This window comes from Micropterus dolomieu, linkage group LG07 (genome assembly GCF_021292245.1).
Source record: "Micropterus dolomieu isolate WLL.071019.BEF.003 ecotype Adirondacks linkage group LG07, ASM2129224v1, whole genome shotgun sequence".
Lineage (NCBI taxonomy): Eukaryota > Metazoa > Chordata > Actinopteri > Centrarchiformes > Centrarchidae > Micropterus > Micropterus dolomieu.
In genome coordinates, this window is record NC_060156.1 from 14,542,650 (window position 1) to 14,567,248 (window position 24,599).

Below are 24,599 nucleotides of genomic sequence, written 5' to 3' on the forward strand. Positions count from 1 at the left end.
AAAAAAAGTGTTAAGATGTGTTAAAGAAAAATGACACAAAGTAGTAACACCTGATCAAGATTTGCACCCACATTATAAGGTATTGACATCTTATCTCACCTGAAGACCTCTTTCAACTGTTTAACCTTGTTATCAGGATACTTCTTGGCGCTCGTATCGTCCAGAAAGGCTCGAGCATATGCAAGAGGTCCTGCATTTACCTGAGGGAGGATGTGGGAGCCATGTCATTTCTTTTCAAGATCACTTTATTAAGTAGGTCCAGTGTGTGTGTTTGTGTGTATTCACACTATGTTGACAAAATTCAAAGCAGGCACCTGGACACTTATGCTGCCCTGCAGTTTGAGCTGCAGACGGATCATGTCCACCTCACTGGAGGAGCAGAGCTGTTTGATCTCGGCCACCTTCTTGCTCATCTCATCGATGGCCACCTCGATGGGGCTCAGATCAGTGTGGTGTTGATACATCACTGCAATTCGTTTCTTTACGTAGGGGAAACAATGTGTAGCTGGGGGACACAAAACCAGTGTTGGGGGGTGAACTGCTTGCTTCTTTATAAATCTTTTCTTCTTGCATGTGACTTTTTGAGTTTTACAGCTCAGGTTCCACGCATATGTGTTCTCTCAGATAATAAAGATAAGAATATAAGGTTGAACTTTTGGATCTTTTGCACCATAAAACAATATAACTGTGATTAGGTTTAGGAAAGGTCCTTGACTAACAGCTGACTGTTTAGAATCTAATCAAGATCTTGCATTCATGCACAGGACCTCTGAGTAATGTAATGCCTCAACAACTGATAACCCACGTGACAGCCTTCCACAGTGTGTATTTGAATGTGTCAGATGTGTCAATATACAGACAATGGGAAGGGGTCGTCTATCGTGTGGGAGCAAAATGTGGGGGAAAAAGGACCTCCCCTCCCTTTTTAGATCATTTAATTCAGAAGACACCAACATCTTGTTTGTTTTCATCTATATTTCATTACATAATGCTATCTTAAAGGGGAAATACACAGATTTTACACAACATGAAGATCAGTTTATAGGTAATGAGGACAACTACTCAGCCTGTGATAGCAGCTGCATAATGCATTTTGAGGCTCTGAAAAAAGTTTTCAGTTTTATGGAATTGCAGTATCCCTTGAAACAGCTTATCATGTGTGCTACTACCACATACAGTATCTAGGGTTACCTACTGGTTAGTATAGTCCTGCGTTTGCACTGCTCCTCCACCCCGCCTTGCTTTTTGCCTGATATGGTAAAAGGCATCTCAAACACAAAGCGACGGATGTTGTGGCTCTTCTCGAAGTCCGTCTTCCTGTCCACCAGCTCCTTCTCCTCCAGGTAAGGGGTCACATGTGTCACTTGGATATACGCATACTTAGAGTCCAGGTCTTTGGGGTTAATCTGCAGAGAATAGATGCCATTACAACAGATCAGCACCATGTTTTTTAAATCTGAAGAAAAAAAATAAATCAGTCCTCAAAAATTCACAAATTAAATATCAACAAAGTCTTACCCTTCCCGAGTCCTGGATCATCTTCACGTTCTCCTGTCCAAACTTGTCAGAGTAGAGTTTAAGGAGCCTCTGAGATATCTCAGACAAAGGCGTGAATTTGGGTTCTTTGTAGATGTACTCCTTACCATCTTCATCTTCAAAGAAGCCCTAAAAAAAGATAATACATGAATAAATTAATAAAAAAACTGACCTTATCATGTAAAGAATCAAACAGTTCCACATCAAACCGTACATGGGCTGTGAGTGGGAGTCATTCAAACAGTTTGTTAAAAAGAAATACTCTCAGTCTCAAGTCTGGACCGACAGATTTGGCAGATTCCACAAACACAAACAAAAAAATAAAATTAAAATAAACTCCACTGCAAGATATCAACTCGTGTCAGTTCAGTGAGACAGACCAAAGGACAGAGGTGGAGATTAGTCAGTTGTCTTGTATGCAAATGTGAAAAGTCGCATGAACAGATGGGGGAAGCCATGCATTTACTCAGTGAGAGATGAATCCTGCTATTAGCCCTTAAAGGGTTTCCTACGATGATTAGGACAACACTGAGGCTGGATTAGAGGAAGAGTTAAAGGGCTAAAAGATAAGCAATGCACTTGAAATAGCACCGACTGCATTAGCAAAGGAGCACAACACAACCTAACACATCACTGCAGTCCAACTGTGATGTTGGCTTTCATATTGATTTACCTCAGACTCTGAGTCAGTAAACTGGTACTGCTACAGGGGTGTGGACAGCAGAAAATAAAATCAGTGTTATTCATTAGAATTGCCTAAATACTAAGAATACATTTAACACACTCTAATTCAAACTACCATAAGACCACCATTTCAAGAGAGACATGGGTCTGTGGGTATAAAAGCACACAGGTGGAGGTAACCACACCCAACGAATTAATTATAAAACTTCACGAGACAAAAATGAGGGGTCAGTACTAAAATCTTTCAAACTTTGATCTGTGACACAAAAAGCAACAACACTTGAATGAGTGCAGAAGTGAAAGAGCGCCATGCAACACAGTTCCAAAAAAACCAAACAGAAAGCAACAGTGGAGGACGACTGTTACTGTAACTTGAAGCAGCAAACTTTGACTGAAAGGCGCAATGGATTACAACACTACACACACAAGACTGCTCCGAAAGCCTATATCAAGGTCTACTGCACAACTTACCGCTGCCTTCAAAGAGGACAAAAAACAGAAAAGGGTATTAGAGTGGATCACAAAATGCCACTGCATGTGGTCATGCTCTTAAAAATAAATACAGCATCAGCAGCCCCCATGCTCAATGTGAATTACTTTGCAACACCAGCAACCAAATAAATATATACTTGTGCTATTTTTGTTAAATCATTTTTGAACGCAGTTAGTGCAGAAATCAAATAAACAATAGGTGTAACAATAACACCCTAGTGGACAGAATATGCTATATGAGCGTTAAACTCACCTGGCCAAAGAACGCCACTCTGAAGTAGGTGCCGAGCAACCTCTTGCCTGTGTGCATGACCTCTGTCACTTTGCTGTATGCACGGTGCAGTGTGTCATACAGGTGGGCCAGTTTCTGTGTAAAGCAATACAAATCATATAAAAAATCTGATTAGAGTGTGTAGATTCAAAAGTCACAACCTACGCTACATTAGTGGTGAATTAATTAAAATTTTGAATGAATCAGCCTTGTACCTCAAAGTCCCTGCGCTTCTCATAAATGGGGATTATGAGCTTGTAGATGTCAGAGATGAGCTCGTAACGCTCAGCTTTCCACAGTCCATCTGCACACTCCTCCAAAAGCTCCATGAGGACATCCTGAGGGAAAAATAGAAAATAAAGCTTAGATAAAAAGTCACTGAAAGTCACATGACCAAATGTGATGACTGTAAGGAACTGAATGAGGTGATGGCTCGCAGGCAGACATTCAGTGTGAATTGCCTCCTTCAAGCGAAACTTTATTTTGAAGACAGCAACATGTGCCGAAACATTGATTCACCAAAACTTTTGTTAGACTCAAAATAATATAACATGTCTTTTTCAAAAATAATATTTTTATTGTTACAAGCAATAAAGACTAATTATTTCTTGTTCAAAATTACAAAATGTTTTTCATGCTCATAGGATTTGTCTTTTGTTCCTGGAAGTTTGAAACTGTGTTGAAATACTGAGAGAGCCAGCCAGTTATTATTTAAATGATTCAATTATATGCCTTCAGATTACATTGCCACAAACGTTTAAGAATGACAACAGTTTGATCCTACTTTGATCGATTGTCATTATTAAACATTTGTGGCATGGAAGCATGCAGGAATTACCTTTTTTAATTGACACCTTGCACCTATGTGATGTGCGTATAATATAATATACTCTCCTTCAACTTAATACATTAACATTACATTACATTTATTCTGCAGATGCTTTTGTCCAAAACAACTCACAAAAAGAGCCTTCAATTATCAGTGGGTGCAGGAGCTAGTCTTCCTCTGAAAATGTTAACTAATCATATAAAACTATGTGGCATAGACTGTATCCAATTGTGGTGATTAATAATTTTTTTTTGCATTAGTAAAACATACTTCATTGAAATGGACATCCTGCATGCCGACGTCCTCCATCATTGCTCCTTCTTCATCAATGTTTGGAGTCACGACACGGAAAGCTGAGCAGCCCTGCTTGATCATGCCTGCACACAGCATGAGATGGGGCCAGATTTTAACACTGATTCACAATCTTTCTTACAGCAAATTAAAGAAAGATTTCAAAAAAAGAGATAACATATTTCTAAATATTTTTCAGACGCTGATAATACTTGAGACCTACACAGAATACACAGCTGTGGTGTGGCAAAAGAAAGTAGATTATTATATCACCTTTTCTCCGCAGGTATTCTGCCACAAGTGCTGCAACGTGCACATAGCACATGGCTGCCTATAAACAAGAACAACTCAAGTCACATAAGCAAAGTGATGTTGTTAGTTAATAATTTTGTTACTGGACAGTTTCACCCACAGAATTAACACAAGCTCACAATAAACTTGACAAATATTATATATCAGTACTCGATATTTGATATTATAGTCTAAAGTGCATCTATTGCTTGTTAAATTGGCCACCATCATGCCAAAGTCCAACCTATTGAACCACACAGACTGAGCTCTTATCACAGACCTCTGACAGGTCTCCGTTCTTCACATGGATTCGGGCCATGCTGTCCAGCCAGGTCTTGCGTAATTCAGGCGTGCTGGCGTAAGACTTGGCGAGGCTGTACTGCAGGTCCACCAGCATCTCTGGATCCCTCTCATGCTCCTTCATCTGAGCCGTGGCCATCAAAACTGTTCTGATACGTTTGGTCAGATCCTTCACATCTGATGGGAAAGCTGTGTTCTGTTGGGGAGGATGCAGAAATCCCAACAGTCAGCTATGTTAGTGCTAGTTTACGCAAATATATTTTTAACGGTTAAAGTAGAACCAGAACTTAATGAATTGCTGACCTTAATAATTTTGTCACTGTTGGCACAGGTGTTGATTATTGACAGAGACTGCTGGAAGCGAGTACTTCCAATCCCGATCACATCAGCTATCAATTGACTGACAGCAATCACCACCTAAAGAACAGTAAAGATGAAGAATTATTAAATGTTGTTTAACCCTTGTGTTTTGTTGACATTAGCTTAAGTATTTGAGGTCCCACACACCCCAATGTTCTATGTTTAAATATAGTGCAGTGTCTGGGTCAAACTGAAGCAGTTGATTAGTATAACCAAAAATTTTTGAACAGACCCGTTAGATCCATAGTAGGACTGTCCCACCTGTAAGTGCGTCCGAACAAAAGATTTGCGACCCGTGTAGTCAAAGTTGCTCTTCATGAGGAAGTAGAGCAGATGGGCTGCATCGCTGCGAATGGAGCTCAGCTTGGAGTTACAACACTTCAAGATCTCGTAGCAGAAAGCAGCACACATGTCAGCCCGCCCTTCAAAGAATGTGCAGGGAAACTAGAGGGTGAAGAAGACAGACAGGTCATCAGCTACGGGAGAACACCTAAGACCAAAACAAACAACAAATGAGCATCGTTAGGCAGGGAACCAACGTCCTTGACACCTTGTAGATGAAGGTGCGCAGTGAGGTGAAGACCTGCTTGAGGGCCGTTTCTGACTGATTGATCCGCAGGAAACACAGGTGGACATCAAACACCTTCTTCATTAGTGGACTGTGGCCGTGGTCAGAGCACAGCTGGGTCTGTGGAGAGAGAGGTATCATCTTAGAAAGTGACAGAATCTGATAAAAAAAAAGACAATAGTAACATAATCATTAGATAATAGTTCCAGTACAAAGTAAATGTGTGACAAGTAATATGTTATGTCTGTTACCTTGAATCCCATGATGAAGATACTTAGCGTGTCCAGGACGGTCAGGCACACTTCAGTAGCGATGTTCGCCTCTAGCAGTGACTGATTTAACACGTCTGCATCTGAGTGACTGTAGGCTGAAGAAGACACAACAGAAAGCTGTAGCTGTTTCACCCCCACTAGTACACTCTAAATAAAGACTCTCCAGAAAGGCCATTTAAATATCTTATCATATCATATCTCTTAAAATATGACTCTTTAGTTTTAAAGGCAAAGCCTTTGCTTGAAAGATGGAAAATGTCATGATGTTGAAAAGTTTCATTTCAAACAAAAATGACCTTACTACTACTAACAAAATCAGTACTTTTTATCAAATGAAAGGTGACACATTGGTGAGTTTACAAATTGAACCAATAATTTTGTTTGAGTGCCAATAGTTGAGGTTTTTCTTATATTCAAGAACAATAATAATTTCAAGGAATTCTACCCTTCATATTACCCCCACATAGATTGCTTTTCTTTGAATGAAATGCAAAGTTAAGTTCAGAGCAAATGAGCTAGCAAGAGGGATGAGAAGCTAATGTTCAGCTGAAATAGGCATGCTCTTAATTCAACCAAATGAACAGAACCAGTCCGCAAACTGCCTGCCAACCTGTTACATTCTTACCATGGTCTACAGATATTCCAAGAATACTTGAAATCTTTCTTACACTGAAAACACAAAGAAACTGTGTTAAATGATGCCATTTAACAGAGTGAGCACATAGCTTAATGCTACACACAGCTACCATGGCCCTAATTCAATTTAATTTATTGATGATGCACCCATGTCTTCTGAGGCATTCTCTGCTTGACAGCTGGGCTGGGTTTAAACAGAGGATGAGGAAGAGGGTGATGCTGATGAAGATGATGTTGAAAAGCACAAGACGGAGGAGGGCGGGGTCCTCTGGTAGAGGAAGTTTGATGAAAATTATAGTATGGAGCACTTACTGTGGTTAAAAGTGTATGAGTTATCCAGGCTGCTGAGCTGCTGTAAGCGGGCATGCATCATTCCCGCCCTGTTACGGGACACAGGCAGAGTCTGAGACTTCCGCTCATGTGCTACGGGTCCTGCCCCATCCTGGTTCCTGATGAGGAAACAGGACAATGTTAGACGGATGGCTGACTAGTAGCAGAGCGAGAGTTAGTGAAGCAGGTTATGGTGAATAATGAACCATTATTACACTTAAGAGGTGTAAGCAGATTTGCTCATATTCAAACCTTGGGTCATACTATCTAGTTAAATATTTAGCTTATGGGATTTTAAATGTGTCATAATAAAAAATAAAAAAAATCACTGGACTGGAAAACATTTTAGGTGTCCTTTACACATATACCCACTATGTATTAAATTTGTGCCATGCACATCGTTTGACATGCAGTTTAATTAGGTAATTGTCATAGTTACAGTAAATGGCATGCATATGAAGATGACAGAGACACATGCTATATATGATTTTATAGCCAGCAGTTATATCACAGCACTGCAACTATATGGTGAGAAGTTGTCATGCATTTTTAGTTTAAGAAAGTCATTTCCACCTTTAGTCTTACCGAAGCAGGAGAGGGCAGGAGCCGGGTTTTATTTCATTATGTTAAACTTGCCAGCGTTTAAGTGCATAGAGATAGAAACAGTGGTGGGAGGTTAGAGAGAGTGAACACCCAAAGCCCTCTGGGAGTCAAGGCCAGAGCTCCCAGGTAGTTGAGAGAGCACAGTATGCATGTTTGGATAAATTACTCGTCAAATAATTGTGCTCAACACACAGTCACACCCTTAAATGGTCACACACACACACATTAGTAATTTGGTTTTACACATGGTAATCTAAAATGAAGACAATAAGTAGCTACATCATTACCATATTGTATGAAGTTTAAACGGCAGTAATGTACTGCAGAAAAATTATTTTGTCAGTTATCTATCTACTAGAACAGTGGTTCCCAACCAAGGGTAACCAAGGGCAATTGCCACGGGGTATGTGGAATAGATCAATTCATTTGAAATAACAAAAATAACAATTTGATTTAAAAAACAGCCACCACTGAGACACTACATGTTGAACTGAGAGTGGTGAAAACTGGTAAGGAAGCAGAGAAGTTAATTAGCTAAAAGTAACGGATACACAGTTAACATAGCTAAAGGTAATGGATAAATGGTTAAAATCTTTAGCTAAAAGTAATGGCTACACACTAAAATAGTTAGCTAAAAGTAAAGGAGAAACTGGTCAAATAGAAAGCTAAAAGTAATTAATAAACAATTTAAATATTTAGCTAAACTTAGTGGATAAAAAGGTCTAAATGTTTAGCTAAAAGCTAAAAGTAATGGCGGGAGCGTTTACAGTAACTCAATTATTTGCTCAACCCCTCAGCCTGTTTTTATTTTCCATATTTATTTTTATTTTTATTTTTAAATATTAAATATTAAATATTAAATATTAATATTAATTATATATTTTATATTATTTCAATTTCCCTATGTTGCTTTTAAACTTTTTTATATTTCCCTGTGGCTTTTATATTTTATGTAAAGCACTTTGAATTACCTTGTTGTTACCCAGCTAAATATCCTCTTAATATGACACATTAAGGAAACCAAGGGTTTTATGTTCTCAACAATGTTTATTCTCTAGGTTAAATGTTCAGTGTATATTTTGGGGGTTTAATATGTTGAAATCACCCACCTATAGCTTATAGCCCAATGATGTAAGACAGTTTTCTTGACTCTTTACTTGACCCTTTGTTCTATTTTCATTTGAACTGTGAAAATAACCCTTACCAGTCTAAAATGTTAGTTTATATCAAGACACATGTGAACTAGTAAATAGGACCCTGGGAACACAGGGATGAGCCTGTAATGGGGGCTAACGGTTGTTAGCTTAAGTAATGGATATGTGGTTGAAATAGCTAAAAGTAATGGATTGAAATTGTTAGCTAAAATTAATGAATAAATGGTTGAAATAGTAATAAATAAATTGTGAAAAAGCTAAAAGTAATAGCCAATGGATAAGTGGATGAAACGTTCAGCTTCTGGTACTCCAAGTGGTAGTGTTACGAATGCAAACTTGACCAAACTGACAATTCAATTGTATGAAAATATTGTAACAATATACACTTTTATATAATTAACAGTTACAACATCCAGTTCAAAATCTGTTAAAATGAACACAACTGAAACATGTCGGGTGGTGTCGATTATGGGTATACTTTCATCTCTAAGGGGCTGTGGAGGTATGTCAGAGAAAGAAGTTGGGAACCACTGTACTCAAATCCTGAAAACCATCATCAAGAATTCAACTCAATCATAATTTAAACGTTTTAAAATAATGGCATTAAAGCACGTTGTTGAAATGCTGACAACATTACCTTGCGATGTATCTCTTTCCCATGTATCTGAACTGATGGAGGCACACTCTGCGAGGAAAAGTAAGTGAAAAATCAGTCACAATAAAACCTTTGCATATAATGTATGGATTGTCACGAAAGCAATTTAATCTTACTCGACTAGAGTGAAGAAGTCCATTAACTCAGCAGGTGAAGCCTTGTTCCAGTATGTGAACAGAGCATCTGGATGAGACAGAGATTGTAGATTTGTAAGTGAGATCAGTATTAGTAATAGTGAATACAGGTATTCAGGCAGAAAGAGCAGGAGAGACATTATGTGAGATGTTACCCTCAGACATGCTTTTGAGCACATGTAAGAAGCACATGAGGAGGCTCTTGATCTCTGCCTGGTCCAGTTTATCACATCGCAGCAGGGTACTGCCCAAGGTTGAAGCAGGCTGGTTCTGAGGGACAAAGAAACTGGTCAGGCACAGACAGACAAATATTTTATCCTGTCAGGACTCTCTTCTCTGTCTGGCTCAAGATAAACCAAAGTACTTTCTACAGAAGCTATTGTCAGTTTATATTTTGTCATTCCAAAAGACAAAGGGAATTTACCATAGCAATTTCAAAATCTTTCAAGATGTCTTGTAAAGTTTAAAAGTAATGTGTGGTCATAGTTCAAAGTCTAGACAACTTAGTCTTGGTCTGTGTCCTGGACACTGTGTTGCATTAAAAAAAAGTAGTAAAAACGATACGCAGGGACTTTTAGAGTGGTTATGACATGATCAATAAGAGAAGGCATGGGACTACAGTGGTCAAGCCACACTAGTGGAGTCATTCACTCAGATGTTGCAGGGCTCTACAAATTGTGGAACGACTGCGGGTGAAAAGCAATCACCATTTCTCCCAGCTGAGGCAGAGAGCAGGCAGAAATAAGAAGAAAAGCAGTGGAGCAACCGCTCTACCACAGCAAGGGGTTGGCGATATACCAAGCATGTTCCTTTGCCAGCAGTTAGTCTAGACCATGAAACTGGCTGGGGATGACTTAATGGAAAGCATGAAGCTTTGGCTTTGGCTTTATAACGGATGTTTCGTAGAGCGGATAATTTCAAGGCTAAAGTTAGTTTTAATGAAAAGGTGGACAAAAACTGTGAAGCTGTGGTGCACTTTTTTAATAGTTTGAGTTGATTGACAGTTAGGGTTGATTGTAACTGCAAATTACTTATGAAGGTCCTCCTTTTCCTTTTGTGCACTTACACTGTGATAAGCTACCAAGCATCACAATTATAAACAGCTTCAACAGAAGACACACACAACGGTGCAGACAGTGAATATCCAATCCTTCTTCTCAGACTTGGCTTGAAGCTGTCTATCATCTTAAGAAAAAATGACACAGCACACGTGAGAGGAACTCAAAAGGGAGAAATCCCTTCAGGCATGCATGCTTATCAACATCTGAAAAAAGAGCAGAGGCAAACCCTGTGAGGCCCTGTGGTATAGCAGGTCTGCTGTATGGCACCAGAGAACAAACAGGCCAAAGCCTGAGAATCATCTGGCAAAGAAAGGACTTAGGGTTTAGGACACTAGGACACTTTCACACACTCTCTAACATTCCCAGATGGGACACTCCTAAGGGTGGGAGGATGATTGTGTGAAGGAAGGAGGCGTTTTGTACTTGAAGTGAAATGCTGTGCTGCAGGGCGCTCTCTGGCACACAGGGGACAGAGAGCAGGGAGAAGTCCATGGTGACACGCTTGGTGCGCACGGAGAGCATGGACTCCTCATTCTCCGCAAAGAAGCGCAGGACATTGACAGAGTGTCGCCGTACAAACTTCTCCGTCTGCCACGGCCAGCCATACAAATAAGGTGGGGGAGTTAATGGTACAAGTTAACAAGGGGTAACTTTCTGAGATATGTTTGACATAACAAGGGGACCTCTGATATGCCTGTGGCACACTGAAATGTTATATTGTGCATGTCACAAGAAGCCTTAATTCAATTTAGAGTAAATGTACTTTCTGGGATGTACCTTGTCCAGAGAGTTGCCCTTGTCATTATGCTTCTCAGGCAGACTGTTGCCAGAATCAGTGCTGATGAGTGAGCCGCGAGAGTCTGCGTGGCGCACAGAGTTAATGTTGGGGGTCGATGATGTGTGAGGAGAAGCTGTCAGAACACAAAGGAGCAGTTTTATATTAATACGAAAATGTCTGGGTTTATTTTATTATATTTTTTCAGCATCATTTTCCACTCACAGGTGCCAGAGATGACTCCAAAAACATCTTTGTGTAAGCTAGTGTCCAGAAAGGTGCTGGACCTGGGAGGTGTCATCAAAGCGTTGGTAAGATGTGAATCTTCTCTTCCATTCTGAAGAAACACCAGTGCAACAGTTAAGTGGACACAAACCCACATACTATACGGGGCTGTAGGTACTTATGAAAAGCCACTAAGTGTGTGTGAGGGTCCCCTAGGGCCCAAATGTTCTGGTCAGAGGTGCTCCAGTCCTATTTGGTAACCCTAGTTCCAGAAATTACGGTCTCACGCTGGTAATTAAAACAAAAAGATTATAACTTTTTAAAAACTGTAGGAATTCAATATGGAATGGTAATAGCAAATAAATTCATTCTATGATATTGCTGGAAAACAGTCTTCCAGATATCAGGGGTCCATGTCTTGCCCACTTGAGTGGACAGGCTGGCCTGGTACCACTTCAAAAGTGTTTAATATTGTTTGTTAATATTTGTTTCTTTAACAGAACTGAATATACTTTACTACACTAAATGCATATATATAGATATTTGAATTTATTTTATATATTTCACTGTTCACATGTTATTTTTGGGCCCATGTGTGAAATCAGACAATGAGATATACAGAATAACTTTGCCATTTAATAACTTATCATCAAAGACTGCTGCAGCACCCTTTTCTCATCACATTTTATCTCAATACTATGTTTTTTTCTTTCTTTGTATAGTGTATATTCGTTTTTTAAGGTGTGGATGCATGTATAGATTTCAAGAGTTAGGGTTCTCTTATCTTTTGGTAAAAGCTATGGATCTTATGTAATCCTAAAAAAGAGGCCACTAGATGGCTCCCTTACATTGTTGGAGTGGTTGATGGGGAATGGGGATACTTCCTTCACATTCAGCCTGTTGACGTTCTCTTGGAGCAGACCAAACAAGGGCAAGTAGAGAGTGGCCAACCTGGCCTGCTGGCTCTGAAAAACAAATCAGTCTCTCAACAGAACTTCTTAAGATCGCACACACACACATCGGATGCTGAAGTGCAGAAGAAATGCAAGAGACAAGAAGGCACTGCTTACTTTGGACATGTAGCGGTCATCAAATGTGTGCTTTATCATTAGACTCTTCAGCACCTGGATGGCTATCAGACGAATCTCCCTGAACTCCTGCAGAGCTGTACTGACCTCCCTGAGCAGCAGCCCAACCAGGAAGTGGTTTTTACAGAAATCATCTGTCAGCGAGTAATCCAGCTGGAGGTCTGAGGGAAGGAAGAGGAGGAAGAAGAGATCAGGATTGGCTGATTAGCTTATAAGAAAGAGTGTGAAAGGACAAACAGCTCCATATAATGAGAGTCATTTTCTAATTTAACACAAATATACTGTCACAATGAAATCAATAACAAGAAAACACGGACAGTATACAGATTGTTTACAGCGTTAAAAAAAAGACAAACAGGATTACAGCTTAAGATTGAACAGCAGCAGCTGTTCACACATGGTTTCCAACATTATTTAAAACAGATGAAGCAATCCCAAATCACACTCACAAAAGATATCCCCAAAACGACTACAATCAAATTAAACACATGCTTTTGTTTACTTTTTCCTTTTAAAACCTGCATCTCAAGCATGCAAGCATTAAAAAGATCTGATTTCTTATTACTAACAGAAAATAATGTGTCTTCACTAGTCATAAACTCCAAACCGCTCCCAGACAAAAAAAAAAACTACTTCTGCACAAAGAGACAATCTCAGCTTCTGTATAAACACAACCACAAATCATAAATAGACGTTTCAATACAATGTCTTGAGAAGGATAGATAAATCATGCTACATCAACCAGGATGCAGCAAAAGTGGAAGATAACTGATTGGGTTTAGATTGTGGAGCAAATCATTTTACCCCTTCTCGTCATGGTTAAATGATTAAAACTGAAGTCTGCTCTTTTTGGAGATGACATGCAAGCAGCACACCCTTGCACCTACCTACTAGAGGATCGTATGACTCCACCGTATCATTTGGAGATAATAAAGCTGATTGAAGAACACAAAAAAAGAAACAAAGTACGTTCTAAAAAGACAACAGAAAACCTATTAAATTACTATTTAATTACAGTTATACACTATATGGATGAGTTGTACAACCATTTTATTTGTGTCTGCCTTTGACAGTAAAGCAATTTGGTTTGATTTCAATATTTTCCTCAAACACAGCCAATGTAAGCACACACATGCAAGCGACCATCCGGCTTGGTACATTTGATGATCTTCTCACCTTGAAATCTCAGTATCCTTCCCTTTCCAAATGGCATGGGCAGGTTTAAGGGCACGTAGTGCTCGTGGTTGCACACAACGCGCAGGAACTCAAACCTGAACTCAAACAGCGTCTGCATTTAGAAACAACAGAGACCAGTGAGACAGCTTTAAAACATGCATTGCATAAATGCTGTAAATGTTTGTATTGTAAGTGTACCTTTGGGTCTCCAGGCATAAAACAGTTGATGTAGTTGTTGATCTGCTTGAACACAAAGCCTCTGTCCATCAGGTTGAAACAGCGCTACAGAAGGGAAGGGGAAAATATATTCTAGCGTTTATTTAAAGGAAATAAGAAATAAACAAGTACATACTGTACACTTGTACACTTTAAACACTCTCAAAACCACGTGAGATATAGTAAATGTGGCTCCTGACCTTGATGAAGACTGCCAAACTGTGGTTGGCATTCCTTGCGGCATCAAGGTTGTCTTTGTATTTCTGAGTGATGTGTGGCATGATCATGTTGACCAGAGTCTCCACAGTGTGATGGAAGGACGCTGAGAAGCGCTGATTCCTGGACAACTGTTTCAAGGAAAATGGAAAAGAGATATTTTTGTCAAACCAAAACTACAAACATATATTCAATTCAAGGAATCCTTCATCAGGAATCCTTTCTATGGCCCTTGAAATTGGCAGATTTAAAAACAGATAAGAATATCTGTATTAAATTAAATGTCTGTTCAAAATCCAGAAATGTTTTGGTGCACTGATGATGATAGAATGGAATGGCTGTTTAATTTCAATTCTTGTAAGCTTGGAAAAACATCAGGTTGGTTTATTTGTTTAGTATTATTTGTAATATTATGGCATATAATTGATGGATGACACAATAATAATAAAAATTAAATCAAATCAAATCAAATTACATACCCCAGACCAACAATGAATGATTAACAACTACTGTTTGTGTAGCCAAAGTCTGATCCAGCTTATTCCTCTGTGCCTCATAGCTGCAATGCTATCCAATAGCTATACCAACAACATGTTCTGTCATCGCCATAAACATGGGTACTGCATTCATTCAAGTCAATCCAATGCCAAAAAAACCTGACGCTTGGAGCTATAGACAGGGTGGAGAAGTTGTGAAGTACTGTGAGACAGACTAACATATTGTTGGTTTTGGTCTTTTCACAGGATTTGTTGACAATAACAAAAATATAGAGCATCACCAGCCTTGTACTTAAACTGCAACTTCACAGTTTCCAGAGTGCTATGACCAACACTTATGGAGCATTTACTGGCTTCCACAGTGGCCTCCCCATTACGCCAGTGGAGGTTAAACACAGGGATGTGGTTCCTTATGGGGTATGAACAAATGCAGCCAATTAAACTGCACAGCAGTGTGGGACAGACTGTGGATACACAATACTTTGACTGTGGTACTGTGGCTGTCCACAAGACTTGGCATGTTGTAAACTACAGTGAAGAACCTAAGCTGCAATAAAGAGCAGACAGCCCTGAGCCGAACACACTTACCTTCACTTTACAGCTCTCAATCAGGTACTGAGCCATGGACTTTACTAAGGCTTCAAAGAAATACCATGAGTACTGCAGGGCAGACAAACATCAATCAGAGAACAATACAGAGGAACTTCATGTCAGTTATAATCATACACTGTTTAATCCTTTAAGAAGGAACAAATATGTTACCTTGAGGAGCTTGTTACTCGTGAGGAAGTCGGTTGAAGGCTTCAAGATGGCAGTCATGGCTTTAGCCAACTCCTCATGCACTGATCGGGTGGTGGGGGACGTGTATGGCTCGGCCTTGAACACAAACTGTATCAGAAACATGCAGAGAGAACTATGAGTATCCTTTAGTACAAACACAAAATATAGATAGTGACTTGTGATAAGTAGCTTATGAATACCTTTACCTTCACATATGATCTCAGGTAGTGCTCCAGGCCCTCCTCATGGCACTGGGCAACAATGTGAATCATGACTCTAAAAGGAAACAATGAAAAAGGAATATGTGTGAAGGAATGAGGCAGCTGAAGGCCTCATTTATTAACAGACATTCTTCACTCACAACACCACCCATATTTAATATCATTTTAAATAATTACTGCAAAGTTCTTGCACACCAGCAAGGATCCAAATCTCTTTATGACAGGGAACTAACTAAAATATCTTGCAAACTGTCATTCACATTTCGGACATAAGAACTTCAGCAGGCATAATATATAAATCATCATTTGTTGTTTTTTTAGAATTTTAAAATAGTTGTATTATGATATTTCAATTTTATCATAATTTACATTAAATGAATTGAATTTTAAACTGTTGTTAGGTCAAGGGTTGTCTCTGGGAGACTTGCCTGGTGACGTTGACTGCCACGTCCTCTTGGGTGGCACTGGTTAGCACCCTAAACAGCTGATTCAGGGTGGTGGGCAGGAACTTGATCATCACATGACTCTCCATGGCATGCAAACTCTGAGGGTAAACACATCACAGAGATATGTTTGTGTAGACTTTGACTACATAGCTCTTCATAATATAATGAGGAAAATAACTGTGGAAAACAGTCTGTCTTCCTTCGCTACTCAAACAAATAGCACAGAAGGCTAATAAATTATAACGTGTGAAGAAACTACAACATCAGGAGGACATGAGAGAACAACACTGTGCTAATCACCAACACCTTGTGCTTTGGTTGTTTGGAACATGGCAGAGTGTACTGCATCATTGCCTGTGTACAGGAGACTAACACAAGCCCTGCCAAGTCATTTGGCGTGCTGCCAGTCAGCACGGTTGACCTGCTGTTTGACCCTCTGGCTATTGTTCATGTTCAGTGACGTGTTTACATTAGAACCCAAGAGATGAATTGGACCAAGTGTTTTAGTGCTCCATGTCAATAGGGGAAGAGTGAAGCGAGATTTCCATGAACTGGAACACAATGGAAGAAGTGATAACTGAGCTACCAGTACCTCAGAAAAAAGGAAAAATAATCATTCTAATGGTAGACATTTGACAGATTTACTGGTATCGGCCTAATCTTTGCAGGTAAGGTACAATTCTGTATAAACAGCAATATAAAAAGCCCTGCACAAACTGTCCAGAAGAATGTGCTGTTGGCAAACTACAGCATAAAGTAGAACATTAATCTCCATGCGATTTAGCCCCAACCAAGTGTGACAGTGAGAATGAGCTATGGTTAACTTGCAAGTTAACATAGAGAAGTGTCTGACTTTAACATGTCTGACATTTCCCTTTAGGTATCAAAAAAAAGTATTAAATGTCATTTTGTTCAGACTAAATTCCCAATCCTCCATCCTTGCAGAGCATGTGCATAGTCATGCAGTATATGTCAACATAGAAATGTAGATTGTATGTCAACATTGTCAATTAAAAATTACTCAGTGCAGCTTTAACAGTCTCCCTGAACTTTCTCTCAAGCACGTACAGCCATTACCAGCCAATGAATTTAGTTAGAAGACAGCAACACCTGTAAAACCTAAGGTCTACACATTTTGTTAGAAATAAACAATTTCAAATGAATATAAATTATAATTACTGAACTTATATACAATTTTAACAAATTAACTAAAAAACATTTTATAAAATTAATTGGCGTGTTTATCAGTATTTAATTCAGTATTTGTACAAAATCCCTAGTTTTTATACTCTTTGTTTTACCTTCAGGTATTTGACCAGTTCTCCTCCTGACAACTGGGGAGCAGATGCAGCACTCTGACAGTGATGAAAGAAATTGTGCAAATGTTGATCCTATGAGAGACACAAAGAAGGTCTGAATCCAGATGTTGATCCCATGAAGCTGCTTCTTCATGAAATCACAGCACAAATTCAGATGTGACAAAAAAAAGAAAGGAAAAAAATGTTACTACACTCACAGTTTGTTTAAAATTAAAACTAACCTGAGTGTAGACAGTAGACACGAGGTGAGCAGACACCTTAAATAAAGGCTTGCCTCCATCGACCCATTTGACTTCAGGACCTGAATGCTGTTTAATTCAAACAAAAAGCAACAATCCGTTGCTCAATAATTTAGTAAATATTTTTATTATCTATACAGAAGTTGCAGGTTCGCATATCCCACTAATATTAATTTTACATAGTGTAGGTAAATAATACATTTAATGTATTAATATTTGGTTGTGGCTTTTGGTTTGGTATCTCCAAAACATATTCACAAATGTAATAGTGTGCACATTAATCAGCAGGTGATGAGGCCAAACCATCACTGTTTAACAACATGAGGATGTACTCTACAGTACCTTGCTGCTGCCCTCCTGACAGTTAAGGTACCCAGCTGGCAGGTTGGCAGCCACAGGGATCTGACTCTCATTCATGATCACACGGCCATCCTTCAGCAGGGGTAGCCAGGCATAACCCACTAAGAGAGGAGACAGATGCGTCAAGCCAGTAAAATATACACACAGAGTCAAAAGTCAAACTAAAATAATATGATTGTGGAAGCTATATGTTTATGGATTTGCAGTGTTGCAATGTGTCACCTTGAATCTCAACCAGGTCTCTCTTTTTGGTGCTGGCCTTGCTGTTGCTATCACAGCTGACATGATAGAAGGTGAAGAGCAGATGATGTTTCTCGTGGAGCTGGGTTGGCAACTCAATCTTAAACTATGTAATAAGAACAAACATTTAGTCATTCATTGTATTGACTTACACATGATGCTGAGTTATACGTATCCTCTATTTGAAGACATTTGGCACGTGTCGTACCTCATCATAGAATTCGGGGTTGTGCTGGTGATGTAATACTGCAGCAAAGGCATTTTTGGTAAACAAAGGCCCCCCAGGTCTGCCATAGATGCACTGTGAAATGATAAATAATTAGTTAGTTCCTGTGATGTGAGGGGCCGTCCTTTGGGGGATTTAGAAGCACTTCCAGAACACATTTGAGTTTACCTTCAGTGAAACAGCCTCTTCCTCGTCTGAGTCCTTGAACTCAATGCAGACAGCTAGGTTCCTAGCCTGTGGACAGACACAACGAGCAAAACCGACCCAGTTAGCCACACTATGAGAGAAAAGTGATATAGCTTCAGACCATATAAGATCGTCTTTGCTGGATAAAGCTGGAGAATCTTTCCAGTTACAATGTTTACTGCATAACATGAGAAACATTTAAGCCATTTATAGAGGACAAATTCATTATAATTCCTCCTCCTGTGTCAAATTAACCTGCAGAGTAACACTTTACAATAATGTTTGCGATACCTTTGCAAATGACTTTTGGCTGTCGTACTTCAAGTGCTTCGGGTAGACATAGAGGTGATTGTTGTAGATGGTGAAAGGCTGAGAACATTTGGCTATGCACGGCACAAACTCCTCCACTTCAAAGAAGATGTTGGTCTTCTCACTAACATCAAACTGCTTCACAGGAATGTAGGATGAGGTAACACAATCTATATACAGAAGCAGGAGGGAGGGAGACCAAATAAACAGCCTGCAGACAACGTGACCGATCTGGTCTGAGCAGGAACAGCTTTCATGTCTCATGTTGGCTGCATGGAGCTAATTTAAAGGCCTTACTTGTCAAGTCAGGGGCTACATTGTCAATGGTAATGTCGAGGTTTCCCAGGATTACAGGCAGCTTGGCCATCTTCTCTGGCCTAAAGAAAGGAAAATAAACTAAAGTCAGGGCCTTTGCTATCGTCTACCAAAGACTAGAATAAGCAGAGACAAATGGTATATATACAACATCTTATTTTCAAAACTGACCTATAGGGACATATTTTCCATATTTTTCTTTCCAGAACATGTGCAAAACTACTCGGACAATGTGTAACACAAAGTACAGTAAAAGTATTACTAACTTTCTGAAATCAGCCAGCAGTTTGAGCATATCGTCATTGGATAGCTTGTTGCTGTCCTGTCTGTACAGAGCTGAGAAACGAGCGCTTTTGTCAAGCGTCCCTGAAGCATCTTTGAACAAAGGCCTGCAAGGAAGTAAAGAAGAGTCAGGGACATTTCTCTTGTCCTGAACCCGTCCACGTCCCTGTTTGAATGAGCAAAAGTACTTGATAGATAATGTTTCATTGGAAAAAGGAAGAAAATTTACAGTACGGGGCTGAAACTAATAATTATCTCCAGTTGATTTATCTATTAATTTTTCAATCAAACTGATGTTCAATTTACACCTATATAAAGGTATATGGAATAAATTGATGTTACACCTTAAGTGAATACATTTTATTTAATTAATCCATATAGTGAACTCTGTTTTTGTGTTGGTCTTTGGCTAATGGAGCACAAAGTGATAGCTGTGGACTAGTGGATTGTAATCCATGTACATTAAAGAAAAACTGAAAACCAGTTCATAATAGCACAATGCAAATAATTATTTTTGAGAGCAAAAATAAATGTTGTTGCTTCATTTCCTCTCCATGTAGGTTAAATTGTATGTTATTATGATATGTGATTTTGTGTTTAAATCACTTAAACTGTCCTTCCTGAAAGACTGCACCATACACTGCTGGTAAAAAGAATAGATTAAAAGTACCTTGCTGCCCAGGCAAAAGGCATCCTGTACTGGCCTAACCGGCTGCATGCCAGTTTGGCGTTTTTCAGGACCTTCTGTGCCACCTAGTGGAAAACAGGACCAAAGTGTTATTTGAGCTTCATCAAAGTTGGTCTCAGCCCTGGAGCACTGTAACATATTCAGCATACTGCCAGTCTCAGCACAGATACATACAGATAAGTCTTGATAACATGCCACACACACACACACTCAGAAATAACACACAGATATGCCAACAGGTTCTCAGATATACACATATGAAAGAACATTTCACTTGTTTTCTCGCCTTAATCACATTACTACCCACCGCGGCCCCTTCAGGGTGCACAACCACACTTGTACAGCCAAAGTCAATGCTTCTGTTGAGAGTCTGTGCAACTGGTCAGCACTAAAAAAACAGAATGATTATCTGTGTATAATGTGGAATAATCTGGAATCTGCTGAGTGCAGGGGAACATTACTGCCTTGCGAGGAGGATCGTGATGAAAGTTTGTGTGTGGGTCAGTACCTTGGTGGAGTCTGAACTCTTCATGTACGGCTCGGCACAGTGGTTGATTCCCCCCTGAAGCACCTTCTCTATGCGAGCTACCAGGAAGATGTCTGGGTGGGGGCATGTTACCGAGAACACTCCCTGTGGAGACAATAGAAATGTTAGAACTTCTTCGATGTTAAATATGTATTTTACATATGAATTGAAAGCACATTTCGGTTGGGGAGTTGTTGAGCAAGCATATTGATTTTTAGCCACGCTAGAGAAGGCAACATTTGTCTGGCTGCTAATACATCACTAAATCCAGGTCGAAATATCAAAATTTTGTACATTCATATTCTCCAGAGGATGAATCCTAATGACTTTGTTGATCCCCTGACTTTTCCTCTACCGCCAACAGTAGGTTGATATTTGTGATTTTCAGTAAAATGTCTCAACAACTGTTGAACTGATTGTCATGAAATTTTACACGTTCATGTAATCACTTTGGTGAATTTCTGACTTTTCCTCTAGTGCCATCATCACGTTGACATTTGAGTGTGTCCAAATGGTTTATGACACAACACAATTAAAACCAATGACATCTCCATCAGCCTCAGCTGTACTTTGGGTTTAGTGCTAGTTAGCAAATGTTTGTTGTGTGCTAACAAACTAAACTAGACATTGTTGACATTTTGCTCAAAGTACCACCATGTACATTACAGCTTTACAGTCTTTTTTTAAAGTTTGCTTTTATTTTTTTATATTTTATTTTAATTTGTTTTGACTTACCTGTCTTGGATACTGCATGGCTGTCTCTGGCACCCCGTGGACCAACCGTTGCCCCTCAGAGTGGGTGTCCCCTCCCCCGTTCATATACTGAATGGTGTTATTGGGCACCATGCCCCTTACGGACGAGTGGTTTAAGTCCACGTGGAAGTCAGAGGAGATCTTTCTGCCGTTCTGGATGTCAAACAGTGACAGTGTGACATAAAATGGCTCCACCTGGAGAAGGAGAAGAATAAAAATTCTGTATTAGACAAATGAAGCTGATGATTCATGCAAATGTGCATTTATTTCACATTTTGTCAACCACTCTGCATAATCAGGACACCATATCACTGCATAACAACAACTACTTCTGGACTGGGGCAAAGTAAACGTTTAATGACTGCACCGATTGGATACACTGGATCTGGCGTCATGTTCCCTCACGTAAAAATTATTCCAATGATTTCCTCACAGTGAGGTTCACAAACTTTAATTAAATTTTTCTCACAAAACATTCATGAGACAGCTGCAGCTGATTCAGAACTCTGCTGCTTGAGTCCCCACTAAGACCAAAAAAGTGGATCACATCACTCCAGTTCTTTACATTGGCTTCCTGTCTGTTTGATTTTAAAATATTGCTGTTGGTTTTTAAAGCACTGAATGGTTTGGGGCCAAAATACATTTCTGATCTTCTGCTATGTTATGAATCCTCCGGACCTCTAACGTTGTCTGGAACAAGTCTGCTTTCTGTCCCCAGAGTGAAAACTAAACGTGGAGAAGCAGTGTTCATTTTTTAGGCTCCATATTATCTGGAGCAAACTCGCAGAAAACTGCAGATCTGCTGCAACTCTCCATTCTTTTAAATAAAGGCTGAAGACTTCTTTTTCCCCTGCCTTTATTAAATAAAATTTTGGTCTTTTGATTAATATCTACATCTATTAACTATTTTAAATTGTATTTAAATGTATTTTTACATTTCCCTATGTTGCTTTTATGTTTTATGTAAAGCACTTTGAGTTGCCTTGTTGTTGAAATGTGCTATCACGATCAGGAAAAAGTTGGAGTGGTGCACCCCTATCATTTGAACAGCTAGTAGCTATTCCATTAAAATTTCAGTGGAGGGAGCTGGTTGAACACGCTTCAAAGTATCTGCTCTGCATGTGTGTTTCATGTCAGTGTCTCTGTGGAGACGTGACATGTTGAGTCTTTAATAGACAGTTTCTGTTGTGGGGGATCAGCAGGACATCAGACCCCATTATACAGATTGTTTGACATTACTGAGCACGTAGCCTGGTTACTATGCCAACATGAGTCCTTCTGTGGCTCAAATAATGAGGAGAGTCCATCCGGCCGCTCTCACAAACCATCTTATCCGTCTTTAGTCAGCCAGATAATGAAATTTGTATTATTTAGGGCTTTTTGTGACCAGAAAAAGATCAGTCTCACGTTTGTTGTTGGTCCTTCCTCGTTCTCGGCCACACAGCTTTGTAGATTGAATGAGAGGTCATTGCAGTTCACCAGAACCCGCTTGCCAAACTTCTCCTCAAACTGCTTGACATCGGGCTCTATTCCTGAAAAATCTAGCTTCTAAAAGACAGTACAACGGAAGGTATTATATTTCAATAGGCAGTGTTAAGTTGGATTTTATTACCATGTAGGATTAAGTGAACTTAAATGTGTTTTACACTTTATTACCTGTGTGTCAGGGTCCAGGGTGAACAGCTTCAGTCTGGTCTCGTTCCTCATCCTAGACTCTATATCTCTTGCACTCTGAGGAGAAGAAAGGCATTTCCTAAATGGATTTAAAACACAACCTGTCTAAAACGCCAGAAGCCTCGTCTGAGAGATTTCCAGTCAGTTGGTTTTATTATTGGAACATTTCTTTGTCATTTGCGCCCATCTGGAAATGAGGCTTCATATTTTACAGGCTGAGCAGACAGGCTCAGTGGTGAGAGTCAGGTGGTACCAGCATACATTTCAGTGCAGCTCTGTAACCTGTCAAACTGTTTCCCAATTAACTGTTACCACCAGTTTCCATGCACATATGGATTTACTGTTTCATAGCACTCGGGGCTCCAACAGCATGAAAAACTTTATTCTAAAACACTAAATATCCATTTCTGGGGGAACAAACAACAAAGTCATCAGTTGGTAAATCATTTAAAAAACACAGATGTTTCTATCCTTAAAAATCTTTTAAACTCAGATGCAGGTGTCATTATGTCAAAGTAATTGTCAGCTTTTCCACCACTGGATATCTCACGGAGACTGTTGTTGGGTGCATCTTTAAAAGTTTTCTTTTGTAGGAAACCCATATAATACATATACCAATAGGGCATATATAATGTAAGAGTTACACTGTGGAAAGTACATGACAACAGGTCTGCATTTAACATCAGATCAGATTTACAAACACAAATGAATTACAGAGAAATTAGGTGTGTAACCAGAAACTCTTAAATCTAAATTCAAGCCACATGTTTGTGGCAAAAGAGGCCACTCTTCGTAACGTCTTCAATGAGCAGAGATTTAATGCTGAAAACTCCATGTGATGATGTACCGAATTTATGAGCGCCCAGCCGAGTCAGTGAGACCTACCTGAAAGCTGTCCATACTGCCAGAGGAACTGTCTGACTTGCCAAGATCATCATCTAGAGGAACATACAAGAAATCGTTGGACGTAGGCCAAAGATTGCAGAGCATAAACAAAACCCCCTTGTGTTATAAAACCTCCTTAATCACTTACTGACATGTGAAAGTTTGGTAAACAGTAATTCAATTGTACAGGAATCAGCCACAATTGAGATGGAGATACTGCAGGTCTCAATGGCATATTTGAAGCACAGCGTGATTAAGGAGTTACGGAAGATTAGCAGAGCGTTTTGTGCAGAGGCATTAGGCCTCTTTCCTCCATGGCTAAGCCTCCTATGAAACAGGAGGTGAGTATTAAAAGCCTGGGTGGTCTGGTATCACATCGCCATAGACTAACACTACAGGGACGGGAGAGGATGCTGGTGTGAATGAACAATGTCTCATTAAACATCCTCAGGTACATACAGTATAGATACAGTGCACAATGCAAGTATGT

At 39.5% G+C, this 24,599-nt stretch overlaps 1 protein-coding gene across 2 annotated transcripts in view; it reads right to left on the reverse strand.

Moving 5' to 3' along the window:
• LOC123973253 (dedicator of cytokinesis protein 9-like) overlaps positions 1 to 24,599 on the reverse strand; it is a 53,893-nt gene that overhangs the window by 4,662 nt on the left and 24,632 nt on the right. The window contains exons 9-52 of one of the 2 annotated variants that reach the window (XM_046053111.1): positions 24,110 to 24,162; positions 23,207 to 23,281; positions 22,958 to 23,098; positions 21,533 to 21,745; positions 20,780 to 20,902; positions 20,254 to 20,336; positions 19,568 to 19,690; positions 19,284 to 19,363; positions 18,969 to 19,156; positions 18,660 to 18,725; positions 18,474 to 18,566; positions 18,248 to 18,371; positions 18,008 to 18,126; positions 17,648 to 17,734; positions 17,409 to 17,498; positions 16,090 to 16,205; positions 15,647 to 15,716; positions 15,423 to 15,548; positions 15,249 to 15,320; positions 14,148 to 14,294; positions 13,930 to 14,013; positions 13,732 to 13,843; positions 13,443 to 13,490; positions 12,538 to 12,716; positions 12,316 to 12,432; positions 11,468 to 11,579; positions 11,245 to 11,378; positions 9,562 to 9,676; positions 9,389 to 9,455; positions 9,255 to 9,302; positions 6,843 to 6,979; positions 5,874 to 5,989; positions 5,605 to 5,742; positions 5,316 to 5,498; positions 4,998 to 5,111; positions 4,675 to 4,890; positions 4,377 to 4,434; positions 4,083 to 4,189; positions 3,199 to 3,321; positions 2,966 to 3,079; positions 1,519 to 1,665; positions 1,196 to 1,406; positions 315 to 505; positions 49 to 200 (exon numbers count right to left, since the gene is read on the reverse strand). In XM_046053111.1, the coding sequence (XP_045909067.1) occupies positions 96 to 200; positions 315 to 505; positions 1,196 to 1,406; positions 1,519 to 1,665; positions 2,966 to 3,079; positions 3,199 to 3,321; positions 4,083 to 4,189; positions 4,377 to 4,434; positions 4,675 to 4,890; positions 4,998 to 5,111; positions 5,316 to 5,498; positions 5,605 to 5,742; positions 5,874 to 5,989; positions 6,843 to 6,979; positions 9,255 to 9,302; positions 9,389 to 9,455; positions 9,562 to 9,676; positions 11,245 to 11,378; positions 11,468 to 11,579; positions 12,316 to 12,432; positions 12,538 to 12,716; positions 13,443 to 13,490; positions 13,732 to 13,843; positions 13,930 to 14,013; positions 14,148 to 14,294; positions 15,249 to 15,320; positions 15,423 to 15,548; positions 15,647 to 15,716; positions 16,090 to 16,205; positions 17,409 to 17,498; positions 17,648 to 17,734; positions 18,008 to 18,126; positions 18,248 to 18,371; positions 18,474 to 18,566; positions 18,660 to 18,725; positions 18,969 to 19,156; positions 19,284 to 19,363; positions 19,568 to 19,690; positions 20,254 to 20,336; positions 20,780 to 20,902; positions 21,533 to 21,745; positions 22,958 to 23,098; positions 23,207 to 23,281; positions 24,110 to 24,162 (5,165 nt within the window). In that variant the 3' untranslated portion in view covers positions 49 to 95. Of the gene's footprint in view, positions 1 to 48; positions 201 to 314; positions 506 to 1,195; positions 1,407 to 1,518; positions 1,666 to 2,965; positions 3,080 to 3,198; positions 3,322 to 4,082; positions 4,190 to 4,376; positions 4,435 to 4,674; positions 4,891 to 4,997; positions 5,112 to 5,315; positions 5,499 to 5,604; positions 5,743 to 5,873; positions 5,990 to 6,842; positions 6,980 to 9,254; positions 9,303 to 9,388; positions 9,456 to 9,561; positions 9,677 to 11,244; positions 11,379 to 11,467; positions 11,580 to 12,315; positions 12,433 to 12,537; positions 12,717 to 13,442; positions 13,491 to 13,731; positions 13,844 to 13,929; positions 14,014 to 14,147; positions 14,295 to 15,248; positions 15,321 to 15,422; positions 15,549 to 15,646; positions 15,717 to 16,089; positions 16,206 to 17,408; positions 17,499 to 17,647; positions 17,735 to 18,007; positions 18,127 to 18,247; positions 18,372 to 18,473; positions 18,567 to 18,659; positions 18,726 to 18,968; positions 19,157 to 19,283; positions 19,364 to 19,567; positions 19,691 to 20,253; positions 20,337 to 20,779; positions 20,903 to 21,532; positions 21,746 to 22,957; positions 23,099 to 23,206; positions 23,282 to 24,109; positions 24,163 to 24,599 lie in introns of those variants that run through there. The other variant, XM_046053112.1, reaches the window with a different exon arrangement.